The following is a 16,138-nucleotide window of genomic DNA, read 5'->3' as shown; positions in this document are numbered from 1 at the left end:
GTCTAGGATCTGAAAGACAAACCAGACTATTTCCCTTGGTCCTGTCAGTGATAGGAATGAATGAACCCCAAACATTTCAAATCCCTCATTATGCCAAGCCCTTTCGCTGTACTCCTGTCTATGTCCAGGTGACATACAGGCAATCCAGCTGCTGCTGACAAGGGCCTGTACACTGATGCACAGAAGGCTGCAGTCCTCCTCCCTCTCCATAGCCCGGCACAGAGCAAACAGCAACGCTTACAGCACTCGGTTTTGTCACCAAACAATCATCTCTGGCTTTCATTTCACAGGAGGCAGAGGACCTTGCTTTTACTTATGCCGTGTGACTTTTTTTGCTTCTAAAGTGCATAATACATAATATGTATTACATTATATATTATATTAAAGTGCACTTTACATAATATGTAATATATCTACGTAATATGTAGTGTTGCAGGTAAACCTAGTGCTGAGGTGGACATGGGAGAGTAGGCTGCTGGGGGAAGAATGCGTATCTGATCAAAATGTTCTCAGTTCATTTTGAGTTGTCACAACCTCTTGCACAGCATTATCCTGCTGTTCTTTAAGCCTTTTTCTCCCTATGGCCTCAGAGGGCAGAGAGAAGAGCCCTTCTGAGGGCAACAGGGGCTGATTATACCAAGGACTATAACTGTTTTTGTGCTTGGGAGATACTGATCAAGGAATCAACTGAGCTTCACCATAGTTGTTCACAGAAGCATGGTGGAGGAGCCTTCGTACGATGGATTTATGTCACACCCTGGGATTACAAAATTGAAACTCAGTTCTTTTTTAATATCTTGGTTAAAAATTAAATAACTCTATGCAGTAGAAGCCCCTCCTCTACCCCCGAGAAGCTCCAGCTAAATTCTAATGAGTCAAAAAGGATTCATCCCACTGTAATAGTGGCTTCTTCAGTGACCTTTCATCTTTGTCTTTTGGCTTATCTTTCACTAGCCTGTGAGTTTTATACTCTTCCCTTGTTAACTACCCATCATTTAATTGGGACAGAGTAGCTGACAGGCCTTGTGTAATGGGTTTGGCTCATGTGGTAGTTGCTTATTCCAGAAATGGTTCCCTTTTCTATGTAAGCTACAGAAGGCAGCAAGGCAGCAGTAACAGCAATGACAGGCTTGCTTCTTTCCATAAAATAGAAAGGCACTCCCCAGCAGTGAGAAATGGTGTATCCTCATGAATCCTAGAGATGGGGCCCAGCGGAGATGGAGGCATATTGCACTGCCAGCAATAATAGCAAAGCTGGTGTTTCACATAATATCTGGCCTTCAGGAGTAATCATGGTATTTTAACATCCTTTCATCCTGCAGAGTGCAATTTGTGAGGGGCCTGACAGATTTCAAAGTATTCAAAATAAGCGAAACTTTTTTTTAAAACGCCTCTTTGTTGCTACTCAGGTTTTACTACACCTGTATGGAAATATAAACGTGTTCCACATCGCAGAAGAATCCTCTTATGAATGTGTAAGTAGGGATGTGGTGCTGCATCAGCTGTAGCCACTAAGTGGCAGGAGAAGTACAAAATTTCCTGCATTAGGCTCTGAATCCAACATGCCAGCAGTTTGCTGCCTGTGGCGTGTGGCAGGGGTCAGAGGACTACTTCTAACAGCTTCCCAAACGATAACTTGTTCACTGGGGAAATAGACATAACTGTACGTAACTGTACAAGTTAACAGCCACTGATGTATAGTTTAGGCAGCATGTATCAAGAACAGTAATACATTCAAAAAGGAAAGCTGTAGTTTCTTCCTGCTGTCTACTCTGAATGAGACCAGGTTTGGATAGATCTCTTCCAGGACAAAAACCACATATTCTGTATTAGGCAAGAGCTTTCTCCTTTTTCCTAGCATCTTATAAGCAGGGACCACCTGGTGCAGGTCTTTGTCACCTCAGGTGATGGTGTACAGGAGTTTCAGCCTGCGGCTAGCAGGTGGAGTGTCCCTGGTTGTTCTAGTCACTGAGGTGTATCATGGGAGCCTTTGAGGTAGATGGGGATTATTCCATTTCTAGCTCCTTAGACAGAGGCCAACATGTCAAAACATGTCTCTAGTTGGATAAAAGGCGAAGGAATGCAGCTCACCCAGGCAGTCTGGTCTCCATCCATTCCCTGGGCCTGAGTACCATGAATCTGATCCATCTCTCTCATTTCTGTTGCAGCCAAACAGAAATGTATCTTTCTGCAATGGCCTGGTCAAGGACTGCCTGCTTAGACCATTGCATTGTCTTATTTTTCCAAGGCAAATATGTGCACATTCTTCTATTTAACAAAAGATGAAGGTGGTATTCGTCACAAAGTCCAAAGGAAATCCTAGAGGCACTGGACACCGATGCACAAGGGCAGAATGAGAGAAAACTCATTCCTGGTGCTTGTATGTGGTGGTTAAACCAGAGAGCTTGCAAGCTGTGCAATGAAGGGAAGCAACTGCCTATGGCAGTCTCTGGTCAGAGAAGGGAAATAGCAGGTGAGCTTATGGCAGCTCCAAGAGATGGGTGAGGTCCTGCGGGTAGGCAGTGAAATGCTGTGGACTGTGGCTAGATCTGGGTGTGCAGCTGGCTAGCTAGAAATGGGAGCTCGTGGAGGTTGTCCTCGTCTTTTCTAGTAACAGCTGCCTTGTTGAGGAGCGGATGGATAGATTTTTTTCTCCTACATAGCATCTATATGGTGCCGACAGGTGTTCGCATTGGTTGTTTCTAACTGGCTTCCTGCTGCACCTTAAAAAAACCCAGCATTCCCAATGTTCAGTCCTTAGGATAAGTTCTTACAACGTCAGAGTCGCAGTTGGTGTAGATGAGAAATCTCCAGTCTCGGGGTCTATCACCAGGGTATAACCACCGCACTGCAGTTATTCAAACTCCTGGCTTTGGGAGCCTTCACATAAACCCGGCAGGTTTCCAGCACCACCACGGGGACCTACCACCCTCTTCCCTCACATACTTTTTCACTGAACTCAAACCTGTCATACTCAAGGTGAAATATGATGCCATGAGCATGGGAGAGTAGTTATTTGGAGAATGTGACGGCAGTCTCTTCCTGTAATTATCTGACTGCGGGAATAAGTAGTAATCCTACCATTAGGAAACACCATCAACACATGCTCTTTGATCTGCCATGCTCTGAGAGGTGGTTCCTATGTTTTAGAGTGTTTTCACCCCAGGATCCTCTGGACCAACTGCAATTACACTGCAAGAGGAGAAAAGGGGCCCGATTTCCAACTGTGAGGCTTGGATCTACAGGATGAATTCTGCCTGCAAACACTGCACTGTAAATCGCAGGAGAGATTTGGAGCTGTTCCCTGGCTCGTTGGCTATCTCCCAAACTCTAGCCTGGCTATTTCTGTAAACCCTTCTCTCTTTCCTGTAAGGACCATCACAGTGAAATATGAAATACCTCTGTCTGCTTGTCCTGACTCTTGCAGGACTCGCTCAGAATACAGAAGACAAATAACATCATCTACAAACAAGCAGCTTTCTCAAGAAACAGCCAGCAGGTCTGCTGTTTTTATGGTGAAAGCAGTGTTTATGGAACTTACTTAGCTGTTAAAACGGATTTTCTTTGTAGGAAATGAGTGCCCTGCTGTGACACCATTATTCTGTTCACTAATGTTCCTTAGAAAAAAACCACAATTTATGCAAGTTCAAGACACTGTATAAGTTCTTCAGGAAATGGGCTTCATTGCAGAGGTTTCTCAGGGCAGGGACCCAATGCTGACAGAGCTTCTGCTACCACACAGAGTCACTGGGATGCTTTCCAGACCAGCGGAGATACATGGGAGCTGAGTCCTCTGAGGACATGAGGGCTGATATAGCCAAGGGATCTAGCTGCTTTTCTTTGCCAGCTAGGATTTTTGGATGTCAGGAGAATGGCTCTATGTTCTGTGCATTGGATCAGCAGTCTGCATTTTCATCCTCCTGATAAGCAATAGAGCTTCTCTGGGAAAACTGAGGAAGCCCAAAATACTAAAAATAATTGAAATACCTTTTTCTCAGTCCATTGTGAGCTGTGGGTCGTGCTGTGGCTGAACTATTCCCTTTCCTTCCTTCTTTGTGCCAGACGCTGATGCAGGCAGTTAGTTTGAAACTGGGTGACCCAAAGGCCAGAGAGAACAAACTGTTTGGCAGAACAAAACCTCTGTTCCTGTGTGTCGGAGTGCCAGACTCATCCTGATTTCTTATTTAACACTCAGATAGAGCTTTTTATTACAGCTGTCCCCTGGCTTACGGAGAGGCACCTGGACTAGGACACATAGGGAAAGCCTCTGGTGAAAACCAAAGTGCAAATACAGTTTCTGACTCCTTGCAGGGGTCAACAGCAGACAGCATGCTTAGTTGTACGTGCTGCTATTGTGCAGCTGAACATAGACCTCTTTTTATAAGAAACAAGCATTGTTTTTCAGTTGTCTTGTTGATTTGGCCACACTGCTTATGAAATGGATGTTACAAAATAAAGGCCCTTGAAGGATATTCCCCACTGACAGCTGTGGGAGGTGACCTATGGTGTAGAGGACAGATCATAAGACAGAAGAATTTAACAAGAATGATTAAGCACTGGAAAAAAATAACTGTGCAAAGAGACAGATGTTTTCTTGCTTGATGTCTTCAACTCATGATCAGAAGCTGTTTTGGAAGAGGTGCTTTATTTGGATATGTGATCAGGCTCTGCTCAAGGACATTTAGGTGAGATCTTCTTTGTCATGATATGCCAGATGCAAAGCTATATTTTTGAACTAAAAAAACCTAGGAAATAAAAATAACATAAACTTTGATTTACAGCAAACCCTGTGCAAACCACATGTCCTTGGAGGGATGAGCTCTAAGTGCTATCTTTAGTTTCTTTCTAACAAACAAACAAATAAAAAATCTGATCCAATTCTGTATGATTCACTTTCTCCTGACTTTAGGCATCACACTGTAGAATTAGCTGACTGGGACAGGAAATCCTTCAATGAAGGAGAAAGAATTTATATATGGCCATTAAACATTGAAAAGTAAACATGTCAAGTGCCTCGGGCAGTTATGATTACACAGCTTATCTATGCACAGCGGGTTCATGGAGCCTTGTTTCCAAAACTGGAGCAGAAACTCTTAGCAACTACTCTGTGGTGGATCTGGAGCTCTTGGCACCTGTTGTCCATGCCACCGAGGACCGAGTCCGAGAGCTGAAATAACCTTCCAGTAAGGTCGCTCTGGCTGTTGTGGCTCCCCTGTAGGGGAGCTCAGTGCTGCTCTGTCTGAATGTGCTCCTAGTGCCAGTGCATCGGTCATGCAGCGACCTCTTGTACACTGGGGCTAACAGGGATCTCGGGTATGGCGTGTCCTGGGGAGCACTAGGGTGGGTGAGACCTTGTGCAGAGCTCGCACAGCCTCACATCCTGGTGGGGGGAGTCTCTCAGAGCGGGTGCTGGTGAGGTATCTTTGTTTTCAAATGAAGAAAAGAATTGGGGCTCTACTGCAGGGGGATGGAGCATTACTCCAGCCGAGGGGCTTGGGGTTAGGTGGCCAGGGAACGAACTCTCTCTGTTGTGTGCCCTATAGCCCAGCTGCAGGAGGTGCCTATGTGTCATCAGGCCAGGTATGACTTGTCACAGTAGGACATGTTGCAAAAGGTCCTCAGATGAATTTACAAACAAAATGCCAACAGTGTTCAAGAGCAAAGGGCACATGTCACTGGCTGGACACTCATCAAGAGCGTGGCTGGGGGCTGGTTTCCTGCCCCATCGGCTGCTGACGGAGGTGAGCACCCCTGGCGAGGGCGCCAAAGCTCGTTAAGGCCTGTGCTGACATGGCGCACAGCTCCTTTCATCCTGCGATCCCGGGGAGTGCTGTGCTGGGCAAAATGGGAGCTGCCGCCTTTAAACAAAGCATCTGTTTATTCTTGAAACAATTAGTGAGGGCAGTTAGATCTTGAACTCGTTACCGAGCCCAAAACAATTACGATAAAAACAAGTTCCAGATGGGCTCAAAAGGAGTTGTTTTTGTCTTTACTAAATTAGAATGGATTCCATGTCTTCAAGTTCCTCTGGCATTTATGGACAGGAAACATGAATTACACACAATAATTTACTACAAACAAAAGAGATGAACACTGCAACAGCCCATTTATCTTTGCTCATGTGCCTTCTTGAGGGTTATGTGCTGTTTAACTCATGGGGAGAGTTAATAGCTTTTTTCTTTGTTTTCTAACTCTTTGCTATTTTGGTTTGCAGAAACTGAGACAGGAAGCTGTTGAGTTTCTGTTGCAGGGTTAAGCTTACCTGCAACCCCAGGCAAATGCTTGCATGTTCCTTAAAATCACCCCAGAAATTGGGAAAACCAAACCAGAGGTAGCAGGAGGGTCCAGTAGCGGTCTGTCACTGTGTGTGTGCAAAACCATTCCCTTTCAGGAAATCTATTTTTAAATCAGAGGCCAAATGAATCCACGGTGGCGAGTGTGCAACACACACTAGTTCTTCTTTTCCAGGAATATTTTCTTGTGAGTTGGTTTGTGTATAGTAAACGTTTACAGTACAACAGGTTACTATGACTAAGCCTGCAGATGCAGAATGGGTAAATACTGTCTGGAAAAGAGAGTTGCCTTTGGTACCATCATGTTTCAGTTCTTCCTGTGAGTGACTTGAGCAAAGGTTACAGATGGGAGTTCTTCCAATTAGTTCCTCGGGCAGCTCCAGGAGCCCCCAGACAGAGACCTTTTTCAAAGCCCATCCAAAATGGACTGAAGTCTGGGCATCAGGCATACTTTTATGGAAACTCTGAGTTTCTGATGTCTTGAGTTTTGAAACGGATGCTGCACATCATTGACATGAATTCAACTGCTTCCGAAAGGAAGGGGAACCCAGAAGATGGCAGGCAGCAACAGTACGTCATTGCTGCTCAGACCTGTGCTTACGTCTGCTTTGGGTCCCTGGGCAGGGGGAGGGCGACAGGACAAGGCGGGAGGAAATCAGCAAAGAAACTCCTGAGTGGTGTTTCTGTTCTGGCAGTCCCTCATACCTTCTTGCAGCTGAGACAAAGAGTTTGTGTTTGCTTTTTTCGGGCTTTTAGTTAGATTCCATGATTTTATAGAAGGCAGCATGTCGGCATCACTACAAAGGTATATAATGTGAACTCAGCTACGTGGCTAGGCTGATGTGAAGTTGTGGAAGGACATAACTCCCCAAACCCATAAAATGTGACAAGGATTGCAAAAAAGACTAAAGCTGCCCCAGGGCGTACTGTAGTGCATGAAGTCAGCTTGGCTGAGCTCCGAAGGGAGTGAGATCATGGGCAGAAAGCAGCCTGGGAACTGAGGGTGTCACCGAGATTTGTTTGGCCCCTTTTGGTGCGAGATGGTGAGCTTTCTAATGCATTTCATTGCTTCTCCAGGCCTTAAGTAGAAACCTGGACAAGTAGAGTTCTCCAGTTTTGGCTGGCAAATAAGGGAAAAGCAGAAAAATGAGTAACTGATGACTTTTTTTTTAGATTTCATGCAATGTCTGATTTGCACGTAGTCTTCCACAGGGAGTAAGTGGGATTGATCATTTGGATTCTCATCTCTGTGGAGCTAGTGAGACTGAGCTCCAGGATAATGACGTCCTTCCAGCAGAGAGGCTCCAACGTTCATCCCCAGCCTTGGTTGAAACAAGGAAGGGGCAGGAATCACAGCACTTGAATTCAGCTTCTGGCTGGCATTGCCTGCAGGCAGTGAGAGCGGATAGGAAACCTCTAATCCCCCACCCAAAGGAGCAGGATATTTATTCATTTATTTCATTCATTATTCACTCATTTGCTCTCAGTTCTTAAACTCAGTCGCCCCTTCTGCTGGGGCTGCGAGCTGCAGCAGCGGGGCATCTGGGCTGAAACAGCCACATGAATACAGGCAGCCCTTTGCAGAGCTCCCGGCCCTGATGAGGAGCGGTCTTTCCTCGTACACTCTTCCCACCTGCCAGAGCTCTCACATCCATCCCAGCTCCCACCAAAAGCCTGTAACAACACAGCCAAGCTTATCGACACTGCTGCAGTTCAACGTCCAAGTTCCCCCCTCGACTCCATTCCCAGGATCCCTAATGCAACTCTGACCTGGAGCGGTTCCTCCTTCCCCCCGGAGCAGCCAGGTCAGAGTTGGCTCTCAGCACTGCACCACCCGGGGCGCCCAGGAACCTGTCCCCTGGTCCCACGGGTGCCCACCTGCCTCTTGTCTTCTCCCCTCTCTCCCCCAGTGTTGCTTTAACCTCCTGTCCCCTCATCTTCCAGCTGGGTTTTGTTCTTCATCAAAGGGCAGTCAGGATGGAGGTGGTGGAAAACACAAAGACTCCCTCCCCCGCCGGTGATTTCATTTCCCATTAACTGAGGGTTTAAAGGGAAATCTCATGGCTTATTAAGGCTCTGATGACAGCTTAACCCTCTCCTGCAGAAACCCAACACCAGGCCCGTTCCTCCATCTGAAACCAGGGTGGCTGTAACATTCGACCTGGCTCCTGAGCACGGCAGACAGCTCTGAGAAGCATAATCAGCACAAGAGTGGAGGAGTCAGGTTCATGCAGACCTTTATCAGACCATCCTTTCAAAGAGTGTTTTGTAATACACGTGACGCAGTTACGTGGGGAGCAGAGACGCTCCGCTCTCTCCTCGGGAGCTGAATGCACCATTCCCCAGGGCATCCCCGCGCCGGCGCCCGACCCACTGCACCTGCTGGAACCACGCCGTCTCTTGGCTTCTTCCAGCGACCTCGCACTGCCTGGTGCGATCGCGCACAGCTCAGGGAAGCCCCTCATTGCTCCAACCAAGAGGAAGTGGGGGTTTTAGTGTGAATTACCGAAAACCCAAAGCCCTCTGTGCATTAGCGAAGGCGAGACCCTTTTGACCAATAAAGCACCTGGCACGCCAGCTGAGGCGCTCACACAGGTGCCCCTTTTCACGGCCCAGCTCTCAGCAGCGCGTCCCTCTCCCTCCAAGCAACCGGCTGTTCTCAGGTCGCAGGAATAACCCGCTGAGACCCCCCCCGGCTCTCGCGTGCCGAGGGGCCGGCCGCGGGGCACCAGAGCTGAGCGCACCGCAGCTCCCTCGGCCGGCGCAGGAACCGGGCGGAAGGCTTCCCCCGACCAGGCAGGTCACCGCCCCGCAGCCCGGCCGCGGCGAGCCCCGCGGCCCAGGGGGGGCCCGGAGCTGCGGGACCAGGACCAGGACCAGGGCTGGGCACGGCCCCAGCCCGCACAGCCCCACGTGCAGCGCGCGCACACGCAGCCACGCCCCGCCAGCCCGCCCCGGTCCCAATGTTTCACCCTTCGCTCCCGCTGATTGGCCGTCTCCTGGGAGGCACGTGACCTGCTTTTTCCCTTCCCCGCCTTCCCTCAACCACCTGTCACTGGGACTGCCCGCTGCCATTGGCTACGGAGGCTCGCCCCGCCTCCAGGGGGCGGCACCCCAGTGGCTCGCCCCCTCCCGGCCCGTCACCTGCTGCAGCGGGTCCATTCCGGGTTGGCGGCGGGTGGAGGCCGAGGGCATGGGGCGCACTCCGATTGGCCAGCTCGCGCCGCCTGTCGCGTCGGGATTGGCCGGGCGCGGCCCGCGGGGGGCGTGGCGGCGGCGGCGGCGCGTGGGGGGGTGTTAAAGGGCCCGCGGCGCGGCTGGGCGCTGTCGCTGTTCACCATGGCCTACCAGGGCTTCGCGCAGGAGTACCTGGGCATGCCGGCCGTGACGCGGGCCTACACCACCGCCTGCGTGCTCACCACCGCCGCCGTGGTGAGGGCGCGCGGGGTCCCTGCGGGGGGGAGGCTGTGGCGGGGAGGTCAGGGTCCCTGAGGGGGTGCTGTGGTGGGGGAGCCAGGGGGCTGGCTGAGAGCAGTGGGTGCCCGGCGGCGGGTGGCAGCTGCTCTGCCTGTCTCTCACAGCAGCTGGAGTTCATCACCCCCTTCCAGCTGTACTTCAACCCCGACCTCATCTTCAGGAAGTTCCAGGTGAGGCCTTGACTGGGCTTTGGGGCCCCTCTTGCCCCTTCCCAGTGAGGGGTGGGCGCGACAGGCTGGGCCCTGGGTGTCTCGCTCCCCAGGGTGGTCAGGGAGTGCTGTATGATCCCAAGGGGCTTCTTTCCCACTACTCCAACCTTCTCTGATTGGCGGGAGCTGGGTCGCCAACATGGTGTCCCCTCTTGTCACAGACGCCTGGATGGAGATGGCTTCTTCCAGCCTTTCCCTGCCATACACCATCTCGGCATTTCCCTTTTTCCTTTACTCAAAATCTGTCTCTTCCTTTTCTGTGACACTGAGATGTTTGGCCAGCTGATGTCAGGCTGGGAGGGGAAGGCTTTATTGTAGAGAGGGATGAACAGTGATTTGATTTGATTTGATCTTTGGCTCTGGGTGCTGAATTGTGGCTGTTCATCCCTTCCAGAAAAGTAGAGAAATCTTCCTTCCCACACCTGGAAGGGCAAGATACTCTGATGTGGGCAATGGAGGGAGGTCCCACGTGAAGGTGGTGCAGCTGTCTGGTGTCCTGGGATAGTTCTGAGTGGATGGGTGCATGGCTGGGCGTCCCCAGTGGATAGGGTGATGGGCTGCTGTACATGTGATGGGGAGAGACCTGTCTGTCCACCTCCTTTTTTCTCTTCTCTCTCTTCTCTTTCAGATATGGAGGCTGATCACCAACTTCCTCTTTTTTGGGCCCCTGGGATTCAGTTTCTTTTTCAACATGATATTTCTGTATCCTTTGGTCTCAATGAAGCTCTCTGCTCCCTTTTTGGCTTAGACGTGATTCCCCCTGTCCATCTTCCTCCCCAGGCTGACTTGTCTTGGCAGCAGTCTAGGGCTGTGGATTCTTCCCTTGGCTCTTTTGGTCTGAATTGAAGCCATTCCCCTGACAACTCTGGCCACCTCCTGCACCTCCATCTCTGCTTGCTGCAGGGCAGCCCCTGCCAAAAGGCTGAAGAAGCTGGCAGTGCTGCTGCGGCTCATGCTGGAGAGCAGTGCCCATTCCTGGGGCGAGCTCTGGCTGGAGCACAGCAGATGCCTCTTTCTTTCCCTGGGGTCAGTAGTATGAGGTGAAGTTTGCACTGTTCTGCTCTGGGGCTTGGACACCTGGCTGACAGCTTCCTGTGATGAAATAGCTTGCAGTTGGCTTATTCCCCATAAAGTCATGCTGTGGGGACGCAGGGTGGCCAGCTGTTAATTTCCTATACTGCAACCCCTCCCTTCTCTCCTGCTCTCAGGTACAGGTACTGCCGCATGCTAGAAGAAGGCTCCTTCCGTGGAAGGACGGCTGACTTTGTCTTCATGTTCCTCTTTGGAGGGTTTCTCATGACAGTATCCTTTTGAGTCGGTTGAGACTCGTTGGTGTCTTCTGAGATGCTGTGGAAAGTGTGGGGCTTGTCTGCTGGTGCTCTGTATCCTGGCTGTATTGTGTGGTGCGTAGCAGGTACCTGCCTGCTGACGAGAACAACTGGCTTGTGAGCCGCCTTGGTGCCATGGGCCAGAGAGCCGTGTTGTGCCCCTTGCCTGCCAGGCTCATGCCCTGAGGCTTGGGAGAGCTCTGCTGAGCATGTGGTGGAGGGGCAACTTCTGGCTGTATGGCACAGCTTGTGCTTGTCGTCTTGCCCACCCTTGTCTCCTGGCCTGTGCCTCACCCAGTATGCTTAGATCGGAAGCAAAATACAGGAAAAGCTGCCTGTACTTGTGTTGGTGTCTGCAGAAGTGCTGAATGCACCTGGTAAGGGGATGGGCTGCCTGATCCCAGAAGAGGACGTGTGGCAGTGTGCTCGGGAAGCTCAGCCTGAAAGGAAGCCCCTTGTTACGCTCTGTGAGAAACTGTCCGGCTGCGGCAGGGCAACTGTGTCTGATCTCTGGTGGGTGGAGCACACTGCAGCGCTGCTACCATTGGCATGAGGCTGGCTCAGAAAACCAAGCTGCAGCTGCAGGGAAGAACACAGAACTATAAGGACAAGGAGTGGGGTGCCCACATACTGTCTGCTGTCAGCACGTCAGGCAGTGTGAGCCCAGTGCTCTGTCCTTGCAACCTGTCAGTGGCTGGAGATACCGTCACACATCTTAAGTTCTTTTATTGTAGGACAAAATAGTTTGATGGGGAGAAACATCTCCCTCCCAAGCATAAAGCCTTTTCTGAATGTCTTGCTGCTGTCTTATGCAGATGGCTCAGAGCACTGCTCTCCCCACAGAGCTCTGCATGAAGCTGTGTGAACTCTCATGGCTGTTGGCCACCCTCGGGTGTTTGGCTAGTCAGTGTCCAGGTGCCTGCAGCAGCCACGTGCTTGGCCATAGGTGGATTTGGAGTCCAACTACAACAAGAGCAGGGGAATTTTTTGCCTCTGGCTCTCTCCTTGTGTTCTGGAGAAGAGGGTTGTGAATTGCAAGAGCCATCTCACTGCTGAAATTCTTCTGTAGAAGGCAGATACTGGATGTGAGCTAGTTGTTAATACGTGCCACGTGTCCCAAGTGCTGTAAGAATGTGAAGGCCCTTCTCTGAAGGTCACTTTGTAGACATGACTATATGAGCTCCCTGGTCTCTGGTGGTTGTAGACAGCAGCTTAAGAAGTGAGCAATCTGTACATGCCACTCCCGAGTGTCTTGTTCTGGAGTGGCAGGGAGGGAAATGTGGTGTGCGAGGGTGGGGGAGGTAGTACATCTCAGCCAGCCCAGGAAAGGTTTGGTGGAATGGGCAATGTCTTGCATGCTGCGATCAGCTGCCTGTAGTTCTGGGTTTCCTAGTCACAAGGCACCCTGTGCTGCCTGGAGGTGGTGCACAGGGTGGGTAGGTTTTTCCTTGACTCGGTAGTTCCTAGCTATTTGGACTCTTTGCCAGCCTGTTTTTCCTGGGCCAGGCTTTCACCATCATGCTGGTGTACGTGTGGAGTCGCAGGAACCCTTATATCCGCATGAACTTCTTTGGGCTTCTTAACTTCCAGGCCCCCTTCTTGCCCTGGGTCCTGATGGGATTCTCTCTGCTCCTGGGCAACTCCATCATCATCGACTTACTGGGTACGTCAAAGCTGGCGGGTGCTGGGAACAAGGGCACTTTGCAGCCACAGTGCTCTCTATTCTTACAGATGCTACTGGGGCACTAGCACCGTCTCTTGGTTTCATCTTCAGATGGTGGGTTTCCTAAAGTGAGCTGGCTGAGGTTGCTGGGTGACCAGCCTCGTGCCTGAGCTCTTGCTTGTGACCTGCATTTTGCTGTGTCTTCCCCAGGGGCAGAAGTTGGGTATGGTGAGCTCTGCCTGACACTTGTGCTGTGTCTCGTCTCCTGGGTGCCTGGTGCTGCCTTCAGGCTGACAAGCTCCCTGCCTGCTTGTGTGCCAATCACAGCAAACTGCCTGGCCCTCTGACACTGCAGCGCAGGTGGCTCTGGTGGGAGCTGGGGCATGGGTACACAGCTGAGGGATTCTTGGAGCTTCATCCTGCTTAAGCTCCCAGAAGCTCTGGTTCAGCTGGCGAAGGAGTCACAGCTGGGCCTGACCTTGGTGACATCTCTTTCCAGGGATTGCAGTGGGTCACATCTATTATTTCTTGGAAGATGTTTTCCCCAACCAGCCTGGAGGAAAGAAGTTGCTGTTAACCCCTGGCTTCCTGTAAGTAAAGCTGATTCTTTCTGGGCTTTGCTGTGTTGCTTCCCAGCCTGGGTCACTTTCATAGCAAACTCTGGTCTGTGATGGCGTTGGGTGACCATAGGACACAATTGCATGCTAATAGCACCTCAGCTCGACAGTTTATGCCTCTGCTGCAGAAAGCGCTGGCACTTTGCACATTATATACATACGTACTCAGGGTCCATAAAGCAGTTGCTGGTACCTTAAGCTTTGCTAGTTGAACTGGAGTGTTCTTACTGCTTGTGGAAATGCTAGATGCCGGTAGGATTTTTTTCTGATGTATTTCTGTAGTTTAAGAAAGCAGAATATGTTCTGCTTCATGCTGAGGATCAAGCTGACCTAGAGATCAAGGAAGCAGGTACTGTCATTGTTACATAGTGAGCTGAGCAAAAGAACAGTTAGTGCTGGTGCAATAGGCAGGTGGTTGTGGCATACAGCCAAGCCCCGTGAAGGGTTAGGATGTTCCTAGGAGGGCTGGGGGTTTTGTCCTCAGCTCACTTTCCTAACCTGCCTGCTTGGTGGGATGGGCATGTCCCTCGTCAGGAAGATGGTATTTGACACACCTGAAGAGGATCCCAACTATAACCCTCTCCCTGAGGATCATCCAGAAAACCAACCTAGAGACCAAGACCAGAACCAGCATCCACAGTAACACAGGGGACTTCTCCGTGTGGCCAGATTCCTCTCTTCCAGCTGGACTTACGCTGTGGCCCAGAGATCCTACTGGAATAACACCAGTTGCTATTCCGATGTGTAATGTTTCACTGTTTGTATGGGTAACCCATCTTCCCCTTGTACCAAGTGGTTCCACAGAGCTTTGCACGTAAGAACTGATGAATGCTTATGGAGGTATTCTAGGAACAGGGACTGGAAGCTGTGATGGCCCCTCAGTTACCCAGTGGGGAATAAGTATCAAATGGGGTGTTAAACCAGTTACTCCTTCTCTTGCTGTGTGCCAGGTCACTCTTGCCCTCTGTACAAAGACTTAATGCTCCTGGCTCTCACTGTTGCGAGACCTCTTTGTGGGCTTTCAATGAAGTAGTACTCCCAACTCTACCATGGTAGAATGCAGCTCAGCCTCTTCCTTTCCTCTAAGTCCCCCACTCCTTTTTCAGTTGTTGTTTCCAAAGAGTCTTTACATTAAAGTCTTTATTTTTCAGTTGTGTGTCCATTTCTGCCAGGGGCAGAGGCAGCAATTCATCAGTACTCATCAGGACTTTGCTCAAAACTGCCAGGCTGCTTGCTTGGGCTTGTCTTTTTTGGTGGGGAAAGTTCAGGCTAGCTGGAAGATGTCCTTCCCCTCTTCTGTCAGCAAGACTGCAGAGCGTGAGAAGGGGCTGGGGGTGGGGGGTGGGGGCAGATGTCTAGTTGGAGAAAGGGATGCCTGGGAAAGGACAGGGGACAGAGCTGGACACTTGATCCAGGCAGTGACTGGAAGTAGCACTTGACACTAGTAATAAAGGCTGTCTGCACATGCAGTGTAATTCCACTCTTGTTGAATTTTTTAGTTCTGAAACATCTGAATTTTAGGGGAAAACTAAACAAGCTAGTCCCTACCATGAGCAGCTGTACTAAATGGATTTGATCATTTTTGCTAATGCAGTACACACTGTGCTTGTACCAGACCTCAAAGCCTTTGGAGTAAATCTGCAAACATTGTATCTTACGATAGCTCATTTGGTAACGTTGCTGCCTGCTCAGCTAGACAAGCTTGCAAACCACCACTAAAACTACTAAGAGAAATGTCCGTAACCAGCATCCAAATAAGAATAATGATATAGAAGCCTTGTGGCAAAGGAAGATTGAACCACAGCCGCCCCCCCCCCCCCCCCGTGGGCTTCCCATGAAAACACCTTTTTTATGAAAAATCAGACTTCATTTGAACACGCTATTTTGCTGCACTTATGTTTCCCTCTAGGAAGAGGATGAAAGAACTGCACAGATGGTAATCTTGTTCTAGAAGACACAGCGGTACTAAGGGCTAAGCAGCCTCAGACTCGACAGGTACTCGCTGTGTGCTTTGCTCATGACCTAAGAACACAGAGCTGGCGTTTCAATCCCTGGAAAGGGTTTGTCTTTAAAGTCTGCAGATGTTCTGTTTTAAATTGCTTCTGAATGGGACTTTGAAATGCAATAGCTGGGCTACACTTTTAGCTAGGGTACTAGATTAACCTAAGGAGTTGTGATTACAGAGCAAGAAAGCTGCTCCCAGCTGTTCCCCAGCAGTCCTAACACATGGAGAAAGCTGGCAGAAGTTCTCATCTTTCTGGGACTTGGCCCCCTGTCCTGCCTTGCCTCTGGCTGCTTGGAGGGACAATTCCTACAGCCTCTCTGGGGCTTGAGAAGCAGAGGGAGGTACTTATAAACCCACTACAGAAGCTGCAGTCCTTGTGTGTTCATACCTTGTCGTGAACTTTAGGATTAGGTAACCACAAGCTTCACAGTAATTAAAAAATTGCACCACAGATGCTAGTTTAAGGCTACAGCAGTTTCCTGCTTGTTTTGGTCAAATTCCCTGAAGAGGCTGCTTGCAGAAGTACCTGATCATAACAAAGAGAGG

The 16,138-nt window shown here is 50.1% G+C and overlaps 1 protein-coding gene across 3 annotated transcripts; it reads left to right on the top strand.

The window, feature by feature from the left end:
- Positions 1-9,613: 9,613 nt before the first annotated feature.
- Positions 9,614-14,737, top strand: LOC143167480 (derlin-2-like). Of its 3 annotated transcripts, none has more exons than XM_076352937.1 (7): positions 9,614-9,725; positions 9,875-9,940; positions 10,608-10,681; positions 11,188-11,281; positions 12,775-12,970; positions 13,470-13,560; positions 14,122-14,737. In XM_076352937.1, the coding sequence occupies exons 1-7, from the start codon at positions 9,633-9,635 to the stop codon at positions 14,228-14,230; spliced, it is 723 nt and encodes a 240-aa protein (XP_076209052.1). In that variant the 5' UTR covers positions 9,614-9,632; the 3' UTR covers positions 14,231-14,737. The 3 variants fall into 3 exon arrangements, with proteins under 3 accessions (XP_076209052.1, XP_076209053.1, XP_076209054.1); XM_076352938.1 differs by lacking the exon at positions 14,122-14,737 and adding an exon at positions 13,181-13,330 and having other exon boundaries at positions 13,470-13,546; XM_076352939.1 differs by lacking the exon at positions 9,875-9,940.
- The last annotated feature ends 1,401 nt before the right edge of the window (positions 14,738-16,138 follow it).

The sequence above is a fragment of the Aptenodytes patagonicus genome, chromosome 15, assembly GCF_965638725.1.
Source record: "Aptenodytes patagonicus chromosome 15, bAptPat1.pri.cur, whole genome shotgun sequence".
Taxonomy (NCBI): Eukaryota; Metazoa; Chordata; class Aves; order Sphenisciformes; family Spheniscidae; genus Aptenodytes; species Aptenodytes patagonicus.
Note: the sequence above shows the minus strand (reverse complement) of the source record. Positions and strands in the feature narration are given on the sequence as shown.

Coding starts and splice junctions, on each gene's coding strand:
- LOC143167480 (XM_076352937.1), top strand. CDS start 9,633: ATGGCCTACCAGGGCTTCGCGCAGGAGTACCTGGGCATGCCGGCCGTG. Junction 9,941..10,607: donor TCATCTTCAGGAAGTTCCAG/GTGAGGCCTTGA, acceptor CTTCTCTTTCAG/ATATGGAGGCTGATCACCAA. Junction 11,282..12,774: donor TTGGAGGGTTTCTCATGACA/GTATCCTTTTGA, acceptor GGTAGTTCCTAG/CTATTTGGACTCTTTGCCAG.